The sequence below is a fragment of the Gambusia affinis genome, linkage group LG07, assembly GCF_019740435.1.
Source record: "Gambusia affinis linkage group LG07, SWU_Gaff_1.0, whole genome shotgun sequence".
Lineage (NCBI taxonomy): Eukaryota > Metazoa > Chordata > Actinopteri > Cyprinodontiformes > Poeciliidae > Gambusia > Gambusia affinis.
In genome coordinates this window covers 29,447,609-29,465,316 of record NC_057874.1, presented here as the reverse complement: position 1 = coordinate 29,465,316, position 17,708 = coordinate 29,447,609, and the positions used below count along the sequence as shown (strand labels likewise).

The window sequence follows — 17,708 nt, the reverse complement described above, 5'->3', positions numbered from 1 at the left end:
CAATAATAATCTCCTGATCAGCTCTACTCTGACTCAGCAGTAAACCTGAGCTTTTCTCATGAAGGATTTTTATCTGCAGATTCATCGTTTGATACAAATGATCAAAGGAATGCTGATTCTAACTTTTGGACAATAAATATTTTATTTGCATCTTTTTAATGTATTTCTAGTATTGAAAAAAAGACTTAATAAAAAATCTGCACAATGTGCAATTTTGTTTTATCCGATTGTCATAATAATCAATAGATTAATCAGTAACTAAAACTTATTTTAGTTTATTGTGACATTCCTTTTTTTCTGTTTTTTAGTTTAGCCTGCTCTACAGGGGAACTCGTTCCTTCCTCGCTGTCGGTTTTGAGCCGGTCAAACAGGCCCGGTTCACTGTGCGGTGAGTTTCCGTTTCACCCCAGAACCATTTAATTGTTTCCAGTTTGCCAGTACTCTCCCCGAACTGTGCCGGTCCAGTCAGCGTTGCGTGGTTCTGACTCACATCCAGACAGGAAGTTTCCCCAGCAGCTGCCGTTTCATTCACACCGCCATGTTGCTCCTTCGTGAGTCAGACAGTCAACAACTCCTGGTCTGATGTCGCCATCTAGCGGCCGCTTCTCATCAAGACGCATTTCAGTTCCTTTACTGACGCAGTAACCATGGTGATTTCTCTGAAAAAAAGCGCTAGTTTTACAGGCAGATTATTTCATTTATAACATGGAAACTTTTTTATTTTTTATTAGTGAAAAAACTCTCAGTGGAGCTAGAAGTTTTCGTGGATATTGAGGAATTACAGACAAACTCCTACAGCTTGGGGAAACGTTGCTAGTGTTAGTTTTGTCTTATTTCAAATCTACCAACATATTTGCACTAGTCTGTTTATCTAGTCAAAGTCCGGTCCAATTGGTGAGGTGTGAACGCTAATCGACCTCTGATCCTCCAAACCTCGGTCTGGGTTCAGATGAAGTGAAACACTCTGTTTCAGAATGTGAACAAAAAGCGGACTGAAGAAAGCAGGAAGTGGACTACAGTGCAGGGCATTCTGGGTAAATGCAACCAAAAGTAGCATGCTAGCCTAGCCAAAGACTAAAGAGAAATCCTCCAACACTAAAACCTGACGCCTCCATCTTGTTTCCATCTGGTGAAGAAGGAAGTTGCTTTTGTGTGGTTTCCTTCAGTGGTTGTTGGTGCAGCGCCCCCACAGGCCAGGAGGGGAACAGGTTGGTTTGACTCAGAACCACAGCAGCTGGAGGTGGAGCAGATGGTTTGGTTCTAATAGAACCGGGTCTACTGGAGGAAAACAGACTAAGAGTCGATATAAGCATCAGGCGAAGCTGAAGCTGCTTTAATTCAACATTTATTTTGTCACTTTAAAAACACTTTGTGGACATTCGAAATATAAATACATCTCTCTCACACACACAGCCCTGATCTAAAGGTTGAAACGTACAGCAGCAAACCGTCGACAACTGAACCATCGTCTGGATCCGAGAGGACCGGGACAGCGACAGAGGGAATACTGGACCGGGACCGGTCCAGTTCTAACACATCATTAGGAAATACAGAACGAAGTGATGATTCAGTGCACATTTCTGTTTTTATAAAAACGTCACGACCGCTAAGGTTAAACTGGACTGAACCCAGGCTCCAAGTTCTGATCCAGGTTCTAACCATCACCCTGCAGAAACATCATGTGAAACCAGCTGTAATGATCAGCAGGTCCAACGGATCAGAACCTCCCAGTACAGACGACACCGGATCTGACCCGGCGTCTAACCAACAGGAAGCTGCAGAACCTTTTGTGTTTTCTGCCTGAAACTTTGGATACAGATGGATGTTTACCTGGACAACCAGCATCCAACCAGCATCCAACCGGCATCCAACCAGCTTCAGCAACTAATGCAATTTCTTGTTGTTGAAAATCAAAGGAGGTTCTACACTGCAAAACACTAAATTAAGTTTTTTGGTTGAGTTTCTAGTTCACTTGAAATAAGACAAAACTAAGAAATACCAGCTTGTTTGAAGCCAATAATTCCTAAATTTTGATTAAAAAGTCCTAGATCTCCTGGCAGATTATTTAATTTATAACATGAGAAAAATGTTTTGCAGTGCAGAACGGCCTTAGCTGTAGTGTTTTTGCAGTGCGGTAAGGAGTGACAACCAGCAGCTGTTTTATTAGTTTAATGAGCAGTTTCTTCTTCTTCTCCTGGTTAATACCTTGCGGTGCTGCAGGAGGATCTCTGCTGGGTTTTCTCTGAACACTGAGCGGCAGTGTTGGGTTGGAAGGATTCACTTTGTTTTCTTCAGATCTGCTGCAGATGTGGAAGAAAAAGTCGCTCCACAGTCTGAACCATGCGAGTCAGAGAAGATGGAATAAATTATCTGAGCTTAAAAATGTCCGTCTCTGCTGCTCCTCGCTCTCCTACCAAACGCTGAGCGTAGCGATGGAGCGGCTTCTTGCTCCTGGTGGCGGCGTCCTCCCGTTGCTCCGCCCCCGCGACCCGTACGTCTCCGAAGGGCAGATAGGAAAATCCAAACGGCTCCACCGCTCTGGATTTCTGTCTCGGTTTGTTTCACGTCTAGTTCATGGAGAAGAGGCGAGTTTCTCCCCCCGCCTCGCCGCCCGTTTCAGTCCTCTGGGTGCTCAGCGTCTCGGTCTGTGCGGCCACTGGGGGGCGCCGTCGTTAGGACGCCTTGCCCAGCTCTATCTTCTTCTGGATGGCGCGCGCCGAGTGGTAGATGAGCGAGTCGATGAGACCGGCCACTGGAAGAATCAGGAGAATGCGGTGAGCTTCTCTGCTGCTCAGTTAGCATCAGAAGGAAGGAGAGACTGACCTGTGAACACGCCGCCGATGATGGCGCACACACCCGTCAGGAAGTGAGTCAGCGACCTGAGAAAACAGTTAACCTTTATACTGGAAGGATTTATTATTTACAGCTAAACTGAGTTTCATCTAACAGTTGAGCTAAGAAACTGGATTGTTTTTGAAACAAATGGTTTCAAAGTGTTAAATCATGAAACAAATAATTTCCATGACAAACAGTAAGGACATTTCAGCAGCCGACCCGTTCTGGTTTTTAGAAACTGGCCGTCTGCCAGGACTCACCTGTGTTTTTCTGTAAATTTTACCATCATGGGTGAAAGTTCGTAGAGAACAAAGACGCCTGGCAGCCCCTGATCTCCTATTAAACCGTTGGCGACTTTCTCGTGCCTGGTGACGGAAAACTGATTCGTTTTGACCACCTGGAGGTAAAAACAGATTCACAGAAAATGTGTGGAAAAGAGTCCAACAGAAAATATAATAAACACAAAGCTGTTTAACTCACCTCTCCGTCTGTTTTTACGTAGATGGTTGGAACAATTTTCACAAAATACTGGTACATCATTGATGCTGTGGAGACGAACAGTCGGCAAATTAAACTCGACTATCAACAGATTTTAAAACTGAAAAACAGTCCGGTAATCTGCTTCTGACCGGCTGGATCCCCATCACAATAATGTCAGCAAATAATGTTGTTTTGCTTCATACATTTCTTTGGTGTAACCAAAACAATTCCTCCACTGGATCCATTTATGCTTCATTTTATTTCACAGTGCAATTAGGTTAAAAAGGAAAATATTGAGAAAAATAAAGGAAAACTTTTAAAATGTATTAAGAATATTTGAAATGACCAAATATAGTAACTTTTTACCTGTTATGTTATTAAGGCTAAAACCAAAGTTAAAACATGAAAATTTAAAGTACGTTATTGTAATGACAACCCAGTTTTTAAGGTGGATTCGTCTTAAACATGAACAAACGAAATGAGAGCAAACAAGCAATCCTAAACTGAGCCGCAGGGGGCGCTATCTCTTCCACCTTTATTTCTCTCCCCTTTCCTGTTTCCGGTTATGGAGGTCTGCTAGAAAGACATTTAATCGCACCTGCGCTCAACAGTAAGAGGAATTTTAAGCAGAAAAGCAAAGCTTCAAATTTATCACAACAGAGTAACTGAAGGTAAGATGGCTTACGGTCCCGTTTTCCGGGGTTTGTTGGTAAAAATAGTAGGTTTGACGGTAAACGCTGTTACCTATGGAGGCCACAGGTGACGTTAGCATGGGAAGCTAGCACAACAACCTACGGAGGAGTTAGAGGATAAAAAGATAAAACACTCAGCTGCTCAGTGTTAGGTTACGATTTCTAATCCGCGGACTGTAAGCGGCGATGCCCCACAGAAGCTAATGTGTTAGCAGCTAGGTGCTAACAGTGAAAATAAGCCTGTTTAAAGTCAACAAACTGCAGCGGTCAAAAGTTGCATCATTTATTGGAGTAGAAACAGAAACAGACTTATTAAAAACACTTTACTGGTTCACACACGAATATTAGGATAATTTGTTTCTGTTAGAAGTATTAAGCTAAACATTGGCCGTTTTAGATTTATAGACGTTTATTTCTAAGAATAATTGCATTATTCCCCTTTTACTTGGAATGGTTTCAAAACAATGTTGTTTATCTCAGTAATTATTTCCATAAAATGCTTAAAATATATTTTAGATATTATGCTTTTGTAGCTTTTATTCTAAAATTTGGTAGCTGACATTTCATTCAACCACCTCATAATTTACTTGCAATGGGAGGTAATTATTGTGTAATAATTTCACAGTATTAACAAATTGAAGGTGATTAATTACAGCAGATGGAAATCAACCCGACATGTTCTGTGTTGGGTTTTTTTCTCTTCAGTGCCATTTTAACTGAGGCGTCAATAGGAAAGATTAAACTGTCAGGAAAGAGATTTTACTGCAGAGAACAGTAACGTGTGGTGAGGTTCATAACTGGTGAGACACTGACTTAGTCATAATCAGATTTACAAATATAAACCCCCTGCATGTTATTATTTATATAAGGAAATTTTGCGTACGGGGCAAAAAGACTAATCATTTACATCCATAGCCGCACGGTGGAATAACTCCATCAGACTTGAACATGTAGATATTATTAATTTCTTGCTGCGCTCCACAGCAAAGGGAAAAACCGTTCTGCCGTTTATGATCGCTCCTCAGCACACAAAACACGTTACACACAATTAGTGACAAAAATCACTGTGCATTATATACATAAGCTAACTTACGGAAAATCAGTTCATCCATTAAATGTTTTTTTTAGCCATTTTATTGGCGACGTACAGACAGGAGGATCGTGCTCCCATAGAATGGCAGCCAGTGCAGTTAGAGGTTGATCAATCCCAGGTGAGGATCAGCTCGCTGCTGCCTCACCTGCTGCGCTCCGAGCATTTGAATGGGAAAATGCGAAAATTAAGCGATTTTGAAGAAAAAAATAATCAGAATTGGTAAAGCTAAATGAAAAATAGGTACTTTATAGTTTATAGTACAACCCACAGGGTGAAAATAGCAATATAAATTATTTTATCATATATTTCCGTTATGAGAGGTGAGGCTCTGCCTCACTTGCCTCCCCTGACCGCATGTTACTGGCAGAGAAACAAACTAATTCAGTTCCACCTGAAGGAAAGTTCAAGGACCTGCAGGGATCAGAAAATGAGCCTCACTGGGTAAATATTGGACTTTAAACTCAGTCAAAGCATCTCGACTTTTTCAATCTTCACAGTGAGAACCAAAAAAAACTTCTTGGTGCATCTATAATTCAGACCTTGTTATAAAAAGTGCAGCTGTTTCTGTTAGCCAAACTGGTCAAAGGTTTTGGCTTTGAAGATTAAAAATGAAGATGAAATGAGCCCACATTTAAAAAGAGTCTAATTTTCAGTCAGTGTTCTCATCCGTTAGGTTTCCTTCTTTCTATGCAGCAGATTTAAATCTCAGTCAAGCTCAGATTAAAATGAGCTGTCGTTGCCTTTGCAGATGCCGGTCGCTGTCGGTCCGTACGGCCAGACCCAGCCCAGCTGCTTTGACCGGGTCAAGATGGGCTTCATGATGGGCTTCGCTGTGGGAATGGCTGCAGGCGCCATGTTTGGGACTTTCTCCTGCCTCAGGTGAGTTTGGACCAATAAACCCAAAACAGAAAATTATTTAATTCAGCTGGAAAAAGAAAATGTCCCAGTTAAAGTCCACTTCTTTCTCAGCTGTTTTTTTTCATCTGGTGCGGTTCAGGTTTAAGACAACATATTTTTGCTTTTCATGACTAATTACTGTATTTATTATCATTTACATATTTTATAAAGGTAAAACTTAGCCAAATTAATTGTTTAAACATTAGAAATTTATAAAGCTTCATCCTATAACTTTCTGACAAACTGAACTTTTGTCTGGGAATAATCTGGGAATAATCCTGGAATAATCCTGAGGTTTTGCCTCCCTGACGGCTGCGCTAACGTTTTAGCTGTTGGTGAAATCGGAGCTCAAAACTGTTTCTGTTTGCAGGATCGGGATGCGGGGCCGGGAACTGATGGGCGGCGTTGGGAAGACCATGATGCAAAGCGGCGGGACGTTTGGCACCTTCATGGCCATCGGGATGGGAATCCGCTGCTGAGGAAGGCCACTGCCTCCTCTTCCTCCCTCAAACTGTACAGCCTTGGGACTCAGATAACCACATGCTCCAAACCCGCCGTCTAGTTATCAATAAAGGTTCTGGTTCATCACGACGGCCCTGTTTTTATCCTCCATGTTTTGCTCCATTAATGTGGAATTTAACACTTTAATTTGGTTCAATAAAAGGGATTAAACTTTAAAATGGATCAGAAGCTTTTAAAAGGAGCAGTTTGGCAGCAGAGGAAGCGGGACGATACCTTGCGGCGCCGAGACGTCGGTTCCGTCCAGCGGATTTACGATGCCGGGGTAATCTTTACCAAACGACAGGTGCTTTATCAGGTGGGTCATGTTGATCTGCAGAACCACAGAAGAAGAAGCAGCTTCATAACTGAACTGATGTCTTTAGTAAATGAAACATTTTAAATTTAAATATCCAGAGAAATGTGGAAACTTACGTTGTCTAAACCAAAACTCTGCAGGTCATGAACTGCAAACAAAAACACAAACTTATTGAAAATAATCCAAAAACATTCAGACTTGCATATTAATAAAAGCATAAAAATCAGGAACATTCAGCTGAGGGGGAAAAACACCAATCGCCTTTAGTCAATATGGTTACCATGGCAACAGGATCAGCATCATGGCCTTCACAAAGTAAAAGTACAGACTGACACACATTTTAAATGACACTGAAACCACCAAAATGCACCAATTAACCTGTTTTATAATTAAATACTTTACTTCTTAATTGTTGCATTAAACCTGAAAACTCCCACTTTCTCTGGTCTGTAAACGCATCGGGTCCAAAAGAATCTTCTTGGTTTTCTGTTCAGCTGAAACCCAGAAATGAGCATCTTTAATCCCTTCGTTTTTTATTTCGTCGAAGGAACCTGCAGCTCATTCTGTTTCCTTTAATGATCCGAAACCAATCGATTAAAAAGTCTGGAAGAACAACGCAGCGGGCGTCTGGCGTCGGGACGCCTGTGACTGATGTCAGCGGGATTTGAACCATCAGGGTTTTGACGTGTTTAAAATCTTCCTCCATCAGTTTTACATCGTAACTTTTGACTCATTCTACCTCTGGAAACTAAAGGAGGAAAACGAGAAACTTTCCTGAGAATTTCATAAGAAAACAAACCAAATAGAAGAACTTGTTCATTTTGTTGAACTATGAACAGGAATTCATTCACTTTGCTCTCTAAACCAATCAGGACCAATCAAGTTTGTAATGTTTGATATCTGACATAATTCAGTTAAAGTTACTTAGGAAACATCAAATGGATGTGATAATCATGCACTTTTAAATTAATACGGAGATTATTCTGACATTTCCTTCACATCATAATGGATCCAGCATTGAGTGTGTTTAAAGCAGAAACAGGGAAAGGTTTTCCTGAACACACTGCATGCATTCACTGTGGCATAAAGGAAGATGGACTTACTTTCCACAGCGTGCACTGCAGAAAGAAGAGAGAAGAGTCACTGGGACAGCGCAACAGACATGAAACGTGACAACTGAAGGGGGGCTGCACAACACTTTCCAAAATAAGAGTTTTCAGACAATTTACCTCAAAATCAGGTTGCAATCGAAACCAGACTGAGCAAAACCGACAGATAAGATGTGAATTATGAAGAATATAAAGATCAATAATGTTATTTTTGGGTTCAACTAGAACTAGTGTGCAGCCCGACCCACAGCAGACATCTTTCCAGGACAGGATGCATTTGGGTCTTAACCAGGTTCTGGTTCTGGTTCGATTCTCGTCTCTGTTTCTGCTGCCGACACTTTAAATATCGATGAGATGAATCAGAGTCGCATGGACTGGCTTTCAGCACAGGAAACTAAAACCACCGCAGGTTCACAGCCCAACCATCCAATCCCAGTTCAAACCATCCCAGTTCAAATCATCCCAGTTCAAACCATCCCAGTTCAAATCATCCCAGTTCAAATCATCCTTTGTGGATGATTGAACATTTGTGTTCATTTTAATTTCCTGCCTTGATTTGATGCCACTGAGGAGGAATCGGCTAAAACAGAGAGGAAAACAGTGGATGGATGAATGGATGAACTTTTGATGAAGCAGCAGAGCTGCTGAGTTTCACTGGATGGATTTCAGTTTATTAGCAGACAGAACTACGGTGGCCTGGATGGGCCAGTCAGGCTGAAGCATCATGGGAGATAATCACTCAGCTGATTCTGGATCAGTTTAGTCAAACATTCACAGCTGGTCAACTTTATTCATACATGCATTAAAAGGAAACACCACCACAGTGTGGGAATCTTTCACTGCAAAACCACAAAGTCTGAAGTAATTTAGATCCTGGTGCAAATATTTAATTACACCTGAACTAATTTTGTGCAGTTTTAAACCTGTTTTCAAAAGTTCTATATAAATAAATTTGACATTAGATATTTGCTGGAGAAACAAGACCAAAAATATGAGATTTTAGACTTAGACAGACTTTATTGTCATTTGTATGCACAGGGGTGTATACATAACAAAATTTCGTTGCATACGGCTCAGGACAATGTTTTGTGTTTTTGCAGTGATTAGAAGGTTTTATGCATCTTCCAGCCAAACAGTTTAAAATATTTCATAGATCAATCAATAAATCGATTTTAAATATTTAATTTTTGTTTTGGATTTTTTTTCCTCTCTGGGTTTCCGTAGTTCAGCGTGATGTCATCGCCCAGGGCGGCCATCTTGATTTAAATTCAGGTTAGCTCTACGACTATTAGAGCAAGGCTACAATTTTTAATCATGAGAATAAATTCATACCATAACAAGAATACAGTTTTACGGCAATAAAGTCAAAATAATGAGAATAAAGTCGTAATACTACGACTTCCACGTAATATTATAAGAACTTCTACATAAAAAAAACAACAAATTTAAATGAGGGATGAAGCAGCAGAGCTTCATCTCAAGTTATGCTATGATGTAAGATTTACAGATTATGTTCAATATTTAACACGTTAGAATCAAATTATCAGCAGGTCTTTGAAATGACTGGCGCTAGTTTAGTCAGAAAAATGGGCCTCTGTCTCTTTAAGAAGCTCCTGTTCTTTCAGCACATCATTATGCTGTTTGCAGCCATTTTTCATAGTTTGTATGATGAGCTCAGCAGAGCTGCTGCCGCTAGTCTGCAGGAGCTGAGTGAAGAAGGAGACGTTCATGCGACATGTAGAGACTCGCCACCACCAGCAGGGGGCGCGAGGTTGTTCAGGGTGGAACGAAGACGACAGATGGATGAACATGAGAATCAGTCAGAGGTTTGAAAACAAACACCCTTTATTCTGATGGAGGTAATAAATAAACTTTTTCTTCCTTTTGCTTTGAGGAGCAGAAATTCGATTCCAGCTGAATTAAACTGCTGAACTCAATGATTTTTATAAATCGGAGTAAAACAGAAGAAAGGGCGTTTAAAGGCTTTGCTCAGTTAGAGGAAACGTTCTCACCATGAACATGCGACTGCTGGAAACTCTTTCCTGGAGCAAAGTGGAAATTTCCTGCCACCTGAAACAAAGAGTGAAACGACTCGGGATCAATTTTATTGCTCTAAATGAGAAAAATAAACCACGGCTGGTAGAAATGGCGGAGGATCCGTGATGCTGTGGGCCGGTTTTCTCTAAAGATACTGGAATTTGTTTCCATCAACATTTTTTATGCAGATTTTGCAACATTGCTTCAGAAAAGGTTGACAGAAACCACAAAACCTGATACAAAATCTCAATTCTGTTAAAAAGTTTGAGGCGGTTTTTGGCTCGTCCTGAAAATGCAGATAAGAAAAAAAAAAGTTCAAAACTTTCCCATCCTTACCAGAGCGACCAAACTGAAACATTTCAAACTCCAAACCTTCAGCTCAGAGGGGAGAGCCGTCCCTGCAGCATGCTAACAAGCAACCGCTACTTCCTGTTTGTTGCAGCCATGCTAGCAAGCAACATTTGGCAAAATTACATTTGTGTTGATTCGCTCTAAACCAGGAAATGAAAACAATCCTAATTCTCAATCCTGCAGCTGAAAACTGCCAAGCCAGTCGAAGGAAACAGGAAACATGGCCGCCGGGTGGAAGCAGCAGAAACGTTGAATGAAATCGCCGCCTGCCTCTGCCAGAACACAAACGGTTTTTATCTTTCAGGGAGATCTGGACACAGGTCACTTCCTGTCTGCATGTTCCATCGTATAAAGTTCCATCAAATTAAACCGTTTGTTGTGACATGGACGCCGCGGCGACGAGGATGTTTACTACTGCGCTCCAATTTACCTGTCGCTGATCTACACACCTGCCCGTTACCATGACAACGCACATGATATGTGATGAGAGGCTAACAAAATCTGGGTTTCGTAATAATGTTTGCTTGTGTGGAAGTAAAGGTAATCTGATTACTTTTTGCAATTGTAATTTCTCACTTGAAGAAAGTAATCAGATTACAGTAACTGCCCACCACTGGAAAGGCGTGAAGGTCTGACCTTGTTGACCTCCAGGAAGCCGTAAACCTGGCAGCCCTCGTTCTTCTGCTCCATCATCTTCTGCGAGAAGCCTTCGCGTTTGCACTGCTCGATGGTGTCGGCGTTCTTAAAGGCCCAGCCGCGCCGCCGGTACGCCTCGCGCACGTCGTCACAGGTGTTGCAGCACCTGCACGCACACAGTTAGCAGCAGTAATCCCAGCAGGCAGAGCGGCCGGCAGCGGCGGCGGCGTTTCTTACTTCAGGTCTTCGGTCTCGGCGCCGTAACAGCTCTCACATCGGTTCGGGTCCAGAGTGCTCGGGTCGAACGTTTCCCCGTCTTCAGCCTGACCCAGTTCTGGACAACACAGAACCATCTGAGACTATAAAACAACGTTAGCTTCATGCCGTTCACTGCAGAAGGACAAAATCTTACAAAGTCTTTTTGTCTGGCTTTTGGTGCAAATATCTCATTGTAACTGAAACAGAACAACTTTTCAGCAGATCCAGCTGCTTATTTCCAGTAATAACTTTGTAATATTGTTGAAAAGTTCTAGTTTCACTCGTGGATTTTTTCAGTTTTGCATGGGAAAATAAATGTCATGTTATTCATGAAATAATCCAGCAGTGGAACAAGTTCTTCTCATCAACATTAAGGAATCATTTTCTTCCACCGAGCTCCTTTGGGAGTTAGTTTTGTTTTATTCCAAGTGTAATGAGATTTTTGCAGTAGAAACTAAACCAAAAATACTTGGGAAGATGTTGTGTTTGTGCAGTGTGATCACCTGATTTTAGTGCTGCAGCTTCTGGGACTTTGCAGGAAAAAATCTTCATAATTTTCATTCTGATGATTAACATTTTTATATCTTTTAAGGTTTTGATTGTGTGTGGTTTTATTTCCCTTTTTATTTATTGTTTTTGGTCATTTTGATTATTTTGGACTTTTTAAATATCTTCCAGTTACAGTGTTCTTTACAAAACTAAAGTTTACTGATCTTTGAAACGATGAACTTGCATCATTATGAAATTCTCGTAATATTACTTGAAAATGGTTAATAAACTTAAGTTATCATTTCTTGTGTGAATCGTTTCTTTTACCGAATTCATTCCTTCACAAAAACGGAGATGGTGCCCGATTAAACTAAACGACTTTCATTTTATTAATGATTGATTACAATGATTAATTATTACATCAATTCTGACAGCCAACCATTTCGTCTGAGGTTGCTGCAACATGATCATACTGTGTTTACAGTTTCTCTCCAGTCTGAATCAAACTGCTTTGTGTTTGGAATGAAGCGCACCGTGTTTTTCTGCCTCGTTGGTGACGGGTTTCAGCTCTTTATCCAGCCGCTGCTTGAACAGGTTGTGTTCGACGTCCAGCTGCTGCTCTCCGGCCACGTCCATGGCGTCGATACTGAGATCTGACAAACATGGAGGTTAGCGGCAGCCGCCATCAGCCGCAGACAGCAGAGAAACAGCAGCACTTACAGGCGCAGGGCATGTGAGGGAAAATGACGTCAATGTTGATCTTCAGTTTGTCTCCTCGCGACGTGTCGACGTAGAGCTCCGGGTGGACCTGAAGGACGACACGAAGCGTTCACTTCCCCTAAACACTAAACATTTCTAACATGTTTACAATTTTTTATTTGTTTAATTGTCAAAATAATCAATAGACTGATGACTAAAATAGTTAGTTGTAGCCCTAAAAAGAAGACAGATGGAAAAGGTTAAAGGGGAAATAAAGAGAAAAGAGCAGAGAAAATGATGCATAAAAATAAATCAACAGCCTTGAAGTTCGACCCTAAACCTGCAGAAAGAGAGAAACAAAACAAGATCTGCTGCTTCGTTTACTTCATGCGACCAACAAAAAGGTCCAAAACCAGGAAGAGTCGATTACTTCTGGGCTTCCTGGGCCCCTGAAAACCCTGGAGGAAAATCTCCAGCTGTTATTAATTCAGGCTCACATTTAATCCCAAAGTAGATCAGTGGATCAACTCCACTCCTCTGGCTCATTTCAAAACTATTCTGATCATCAAACATATTCAAGCAGCAAAAACCTCAGAAATACATAAGAAGGAAAATACTTTTCAGGGAACTTTATGTTCCCAGATCTTCTGACTTTTCAGTCCAGATCAGCAACAAAAACGCTGAGTCATTTCCTTCCAAGAAACCCGAGTTCATCCCACCCAACCGGCCCGACAGGAAACACACCTGGAGGCTAAAGTTCACTGCTGCTCCCTGAACTGGTGGAAACGGCCCAATGTTTCATTTTTATAAAGTTCTGGTGAAAACTTTTAATTTTTCTATTGAACATGAGAGAAAATCTGTAAATCCTCTGATAACAGATGGAAGCAGCAAATCTCAGCAGGAACAGAACCTGATCGATTAACGAACTTCCTGATGAAATGCTGCAGTTTCCCAACCCGATAAAAACCGACAGCATCGGTCCGGTCAGCGAGCGAACCGGACCGGACCAGACCGGACCGGACCGGACCGGACCGGACAGGACCGCGTTAATCTGACGGTCGGATTCAGGAGCTCACCTCTTTGGTCAGGTAGTACTGCAGCTCAGAGAGGAACAGAACGAACATGATGACGCCGCTGATGATGGTCACTGCAGAGACACAAAGTGGAAACATCTGATTTCATGGCAACATAATGTGAATTAATGGATCTTTATTTTACAGATTTTAAAAATTCCTACTGTAAATTTAAATTTGGTAAAAACCACGGAACCCTTCCAAGTTGTGATTGGTAATCAGTTTTCATCTGTCTGGAAACCTGAGCAGTTCCAGAAACATTACAGAAACATTACTGTAGCTTTCCCAAAAAGGTCAAAGGTCACTTTGACCCTGAAGATCAAAGCTGTTGCTACTGATCTGATCCAAATAGTAACTCATCGCTCTCATCAGGCGTTTTCTCCCAGGCTTTGAAAACGGCAGTAATCAAACCACTGATAAAAAAGAACAATTTGGACAAATCACTACTGCAGAATTACAGGCCGACCTCTGACCTCTGACCTCCCATTCATCAGTAAAGTTATTGAAAAAGCTGTGTAAACAGTTAAATAGCTTCCTAACGATAACCAACTGCTTTGACTCCTTCCAATCTCACCACAGCACAGAAACTGGCCTAGTCAAAGTGTTCAGTGATATCTGTATAAATACGGACTGTGGGAGAACCACAGTGCTGGTTCTGGTTCTGTTGGACCTCAGTGTTGACCATGACATTTTACTGAATGGACTGGAGAGTTGGGTCGGACTCTCCGGTCCAGTGTTTAACTGGTTTGAATCTTACATAAAGAACAGGGATTTCTTTGTTTCAATTGGAAACTTCTCATCAAAGAGGTCAAAGGTCACATGTGGGGTACCCCAAGGTTCAATCCTAGGACCCTCTTATTCAATATCTATATGCTCCCACTGGCTCAGGTTACAACAGGAAATAATATCAGCTACCATAACTATGCAGATGACACACAGCTCTACATTATGATGTCACCGGTTGACCTTTGACCCCATTCAATCACTGAACAGCTGCTTAGAACAGATAAATGTGTGGATGTGCCAAAACTTCCTCCAGCTGAACAAAAACAAAACTGAAGTTATTATTTTTGGACCTAAAGAGGAACGATCTAGAGTTATAGATCTAGTTATAGATCTAGAGTTATAGATCTAGAGTCAGTGCACAGCTTCAGTTATTACAACTAAAAACCAGCGATCAGCCCGAAACCTGGGAGTAGTGATGGACTCTGACCTGAACTTTCAGAGCCACATAAAGACAGTTACAAAGACGGCCTTCTATCACCTGAAGAACATTTCCAGGATTAAAGGACTAATGTCTCAGCCAGATCTAGAGAAATTCATCCATTTCTTCATCTTCAGTTGTATTGATTATTGTAACGGCGTCTTCACAGGTCTGTCCAACAAATCAATCAAACAGCTGCAGCTGATCCAGAATGCTGCTGCTGGAGTTCTGACTAAAACCAGGAAGATAGAGCACATAACACCAGTTTTAAAGTCCTTCCACTGGCTCCCTGTAGCTCAAAGAATAGACTTTAAAATACTGTTGTTAGTTTATAAATCACTGAATGGTTTAGCACCACAATACATTAAAGATCTGCTGCTGTTGTATCAACCTTCCAGAACCTCTCAGGTTCTGGTTCTGGTTCTGCTCTGCATCCCCAGAACCAGAACCAAACGAGGAGAAGCAGCATTCAGCATCTATGCACCACAAATCTGGAACAAACTTCCAGAAAACTGAAAAACAGCTGAAACACTGACTTCCTGTAAATCTCAACTAAAAACCCACTTGTTTAGAGTTGTATTTGAAACGTAATCAATTACAAATTTATTGACAGAACCTGACTTGACGTTGTTTTTATTGTTGATTCTATGTTGCATTGTGTTTTTGTGTTTGATTTGATGTAAAGCACTTTGAAATGCCTTGATGCTGAAATGTGCTATACAAATAAAATTTGATTGATTTTGAGTGATTTAATCACATCCTGGAATTTAAACTTGAATTTTAATATTTATTTCATTTGATGTTTAGAATTACTTGGTCAAGATATTTCTAAACCCGAGTTTATAGGTCAGCCACGGTTTTGGTCGGATCCATTTTGGTGGCCTTAGGACCTCATCTCTGCTTTTTGCAGATGATGAGATCCTGTTGGCTTCATCAGTGATCTGCAGCTCTCACTGGAGCGGTTCGCAGCAGAGTGTGAAGCGGTCCTGTCCCAAGTGGAGGAGTTCAAGTATTTCGGGATCTTGTTCAGGAATGAGGGAGGAAGGGAGCGGGAGATCCACAGGTGGATCTGCGTAGTGTCTGCAGTGAAGCGGGCGCTGCACTGCTCTCGATTTACCGCTGGATCTACGTTCCCACCCTAATTCTGCAGCTTCGAGCCAAAGACACAGAGTGCATAAAAATTCAGTAAATGTTTGTTCTTTTGTTTTAGAGAAACCATCTGTGGTCTGTTTGGGTCGAGACCGAAGGAACAAGGTCGCGGATTAAAGCGGCCAAAATGAATTTTCTGCACAAGGTGTCTGGGCTCTCCCTTAAGAGAGAGAAGCTCGGCCATCCGGAGGGACTCGGGTAGAGCCGCTGCTCCTTCACATCGAGAGGAACCAGCTGAGGGGCATCTGGTCAGGATGGACGCCTCCCTGGTGAAGAGTCTAGAGGGAGACCCAGGACGCGCTGGAGGGACGATGTTCCTCTGCTGGGTTCCCCTGGAGGAACCGGACCAGGTCTGCTGACCCCGTGACCCGGCCCCCGGCAGAGGAAGATGGAGATATTTCTAGTTTTTCATGTAGTTTGAGCATGAGCAGGATTTAAACCATATTTTCAATCCTAAATGTGTTTTTCTCTCCATTTTTCTCTAAAAAGAAAGAACATTTACTGAATTTTTATGCACTCTGTGTCTTTGGCTCGAAGCTGCAGAATTAGTAGAAAATAACAGTGAACTTCATTTATCGCATTTAAATGAAAACTGAGTCACTGAAGGGAATTCATTAACATGGAGCTGTTTCATGTACATTTCTTGTAATTTTATTGAAATGTTGTTGCTGTTTTGTTGCCTGTGTATCTTGTCCAGGTCTCAGCTGAAAGGGGGTTTAACTCTGTTTAACTAAAAGATATAAATATCGGTTGCATATGGAAAATAAGAATACCGAAGCTATAGTTTATTCTACCTGATAATATATAACAGGTCCACTGACTAACGGCTCAATCATTAAAAAGAAAATATATACAAATAAACCTATTGTGTCAACTACAGCCTTGGTGCCATTGAGTTTTTAGTAGTTGTGAAATAAACTCCCAGAAAGTACAAGTGTTAGGTTTCCTCATTAAAGACAAGTAGCTAAATAGGCTAATTAAACTGTAATGAGTAGAATGTGATCTGATATATAGAAATAACGAATATTTCCCCCGGTGTCTGCACCAGCGGCAGCCGTTAGCTCCGCCGTTCGGTTCGGTTCGGTTAGCCTCCTACCGGTCGCTCCTCCCCACGTCTTCACCCGGAAATCCTCCAGAGTTTTAGGATAAGCGTCAAACTGCTTCAGTTTGTTTAATGTGTCCATTTTCTCCCCCAGGAAATCCAGCCGAACACCGCAGAATCTTATCGAAACCCTCCTGCACTCCAGAAACACATCAGGACCCTTCACTTCCGGACCACGTGACACACCGTTGGACCAATCAGCGGGAGCCGCGTCAATTTCTTCTTCTTCTGTTCTTTCTACCAAACTTTATTCAACAACAGGACCTTTGACAGTACAAATGAGGAGAATTATCCAATAAAATGAAAACAAAAAAAAGAACGAATAAAATCATTTTTTTCCTTTGTGTGCAATTTTGCGTTGACAAACCTCTGGTAACCTTTATTGTATGATAAAATGGAGGTTAAAATGCAAAATATTTTAACCTTTAAAGTGGTAAATGGGGTAGGCCAGTTGATTGAATATTAAATACCGAGGATCAAGCTTTTTTACACCAGAGTCCGAAGTGCGGCCAAAGTATTTATTGCAAATATGATTGCATTCTCTTTGATACACTCAAACCTAATTAAAAAAACAAAAACAATTTGCAGACTTGATGCCTTGTACGCAATAAAGACAAAACATGCTAAGATCAGCATTCATGGAGATCAGCTTTGTTGCTAGGTAACAGGCAGGGGTTGGTAGGCGATTCAGATTTTTGAAACAGCTCATTTTCCAGACACCAAAAAAACTTCTACAGCCAGAAAACAGCTGTTTTCTTTCTTTTTTTAATGATTTGTTTCTAGAAGC

At 41.4% G+C, this 17,708-nt stretch overlaps 2 protein-coding genes across 3 annotated transcripts; one reads left to right on the top strand and one right to left on the bottom strand.

Annotated features, from left to right (window-relative positions):
• Nucleotides 1–1,306: 1,306 nt before the first annotated feature.
• On the bottom strand, nt 1,307–17,136 carry ergic3 (ERGIC and golgi 3). 2 transcript variants are annotated; one of them, XM_044121672.1, is made up of 13 exons: nt 16,916–17,136; nt 13,470–13,540; nt 12,415–12,502; nt 12,228–12,347; nt 11,185–11,281; nt 10,948–11,113; nt 9,936–9,993; nt 6,931–6,962; nt 6,733–6,829; nt 3,316–3,380; nt 3,096–3,232; nt 2,824–2,879; nt 1,307–2,752 (listed from the first exon to the last, which is right to left on the bottom strand). In XM_044121672.1, the coding sequence occupies exons 1-13, from the start codon at nt 17,001–17,003 to the stop codon at nt 2,673–2,675; spliced, it is 1,155 nt and encodes a 384-aa protein (XP_043977607.1). In that variant the 5' UTR covers nt 17,004–17,136; the 3' UTR covers nt 1,307–2,672. The 2 variants fall into 2 exon arrangements, with proteins under 2 accessions (XP_043977607.1, XP_043977609.1); XM_044121674.1 differs by having other exon boundaries at nt 3,316–3,323; nt 16,916–17,127.
• Nucleotides 3,838–6,588, top strand: romo1 (reactive oxygen species modulator 1). Its single transcript, XM_044121675.1, has 3 exons — nt 3,838–3,986; nt 5,849–5,979; nt 6,368–6,588. The coding sequence occupies exons 2-3, from the start codon at nt 5,849–5,851 to the stop codon at nt 6,474–6,476; spliced, it is 240 nt and encodes a 79-aa protein (XP_043977610.1). The 5' UTR covers nt 3,838–3,986; the 3' UTR covers nt 6,477–6,588.
• Nucleotides 17,137–17,708: the final 572 nt, after the last annotated feature.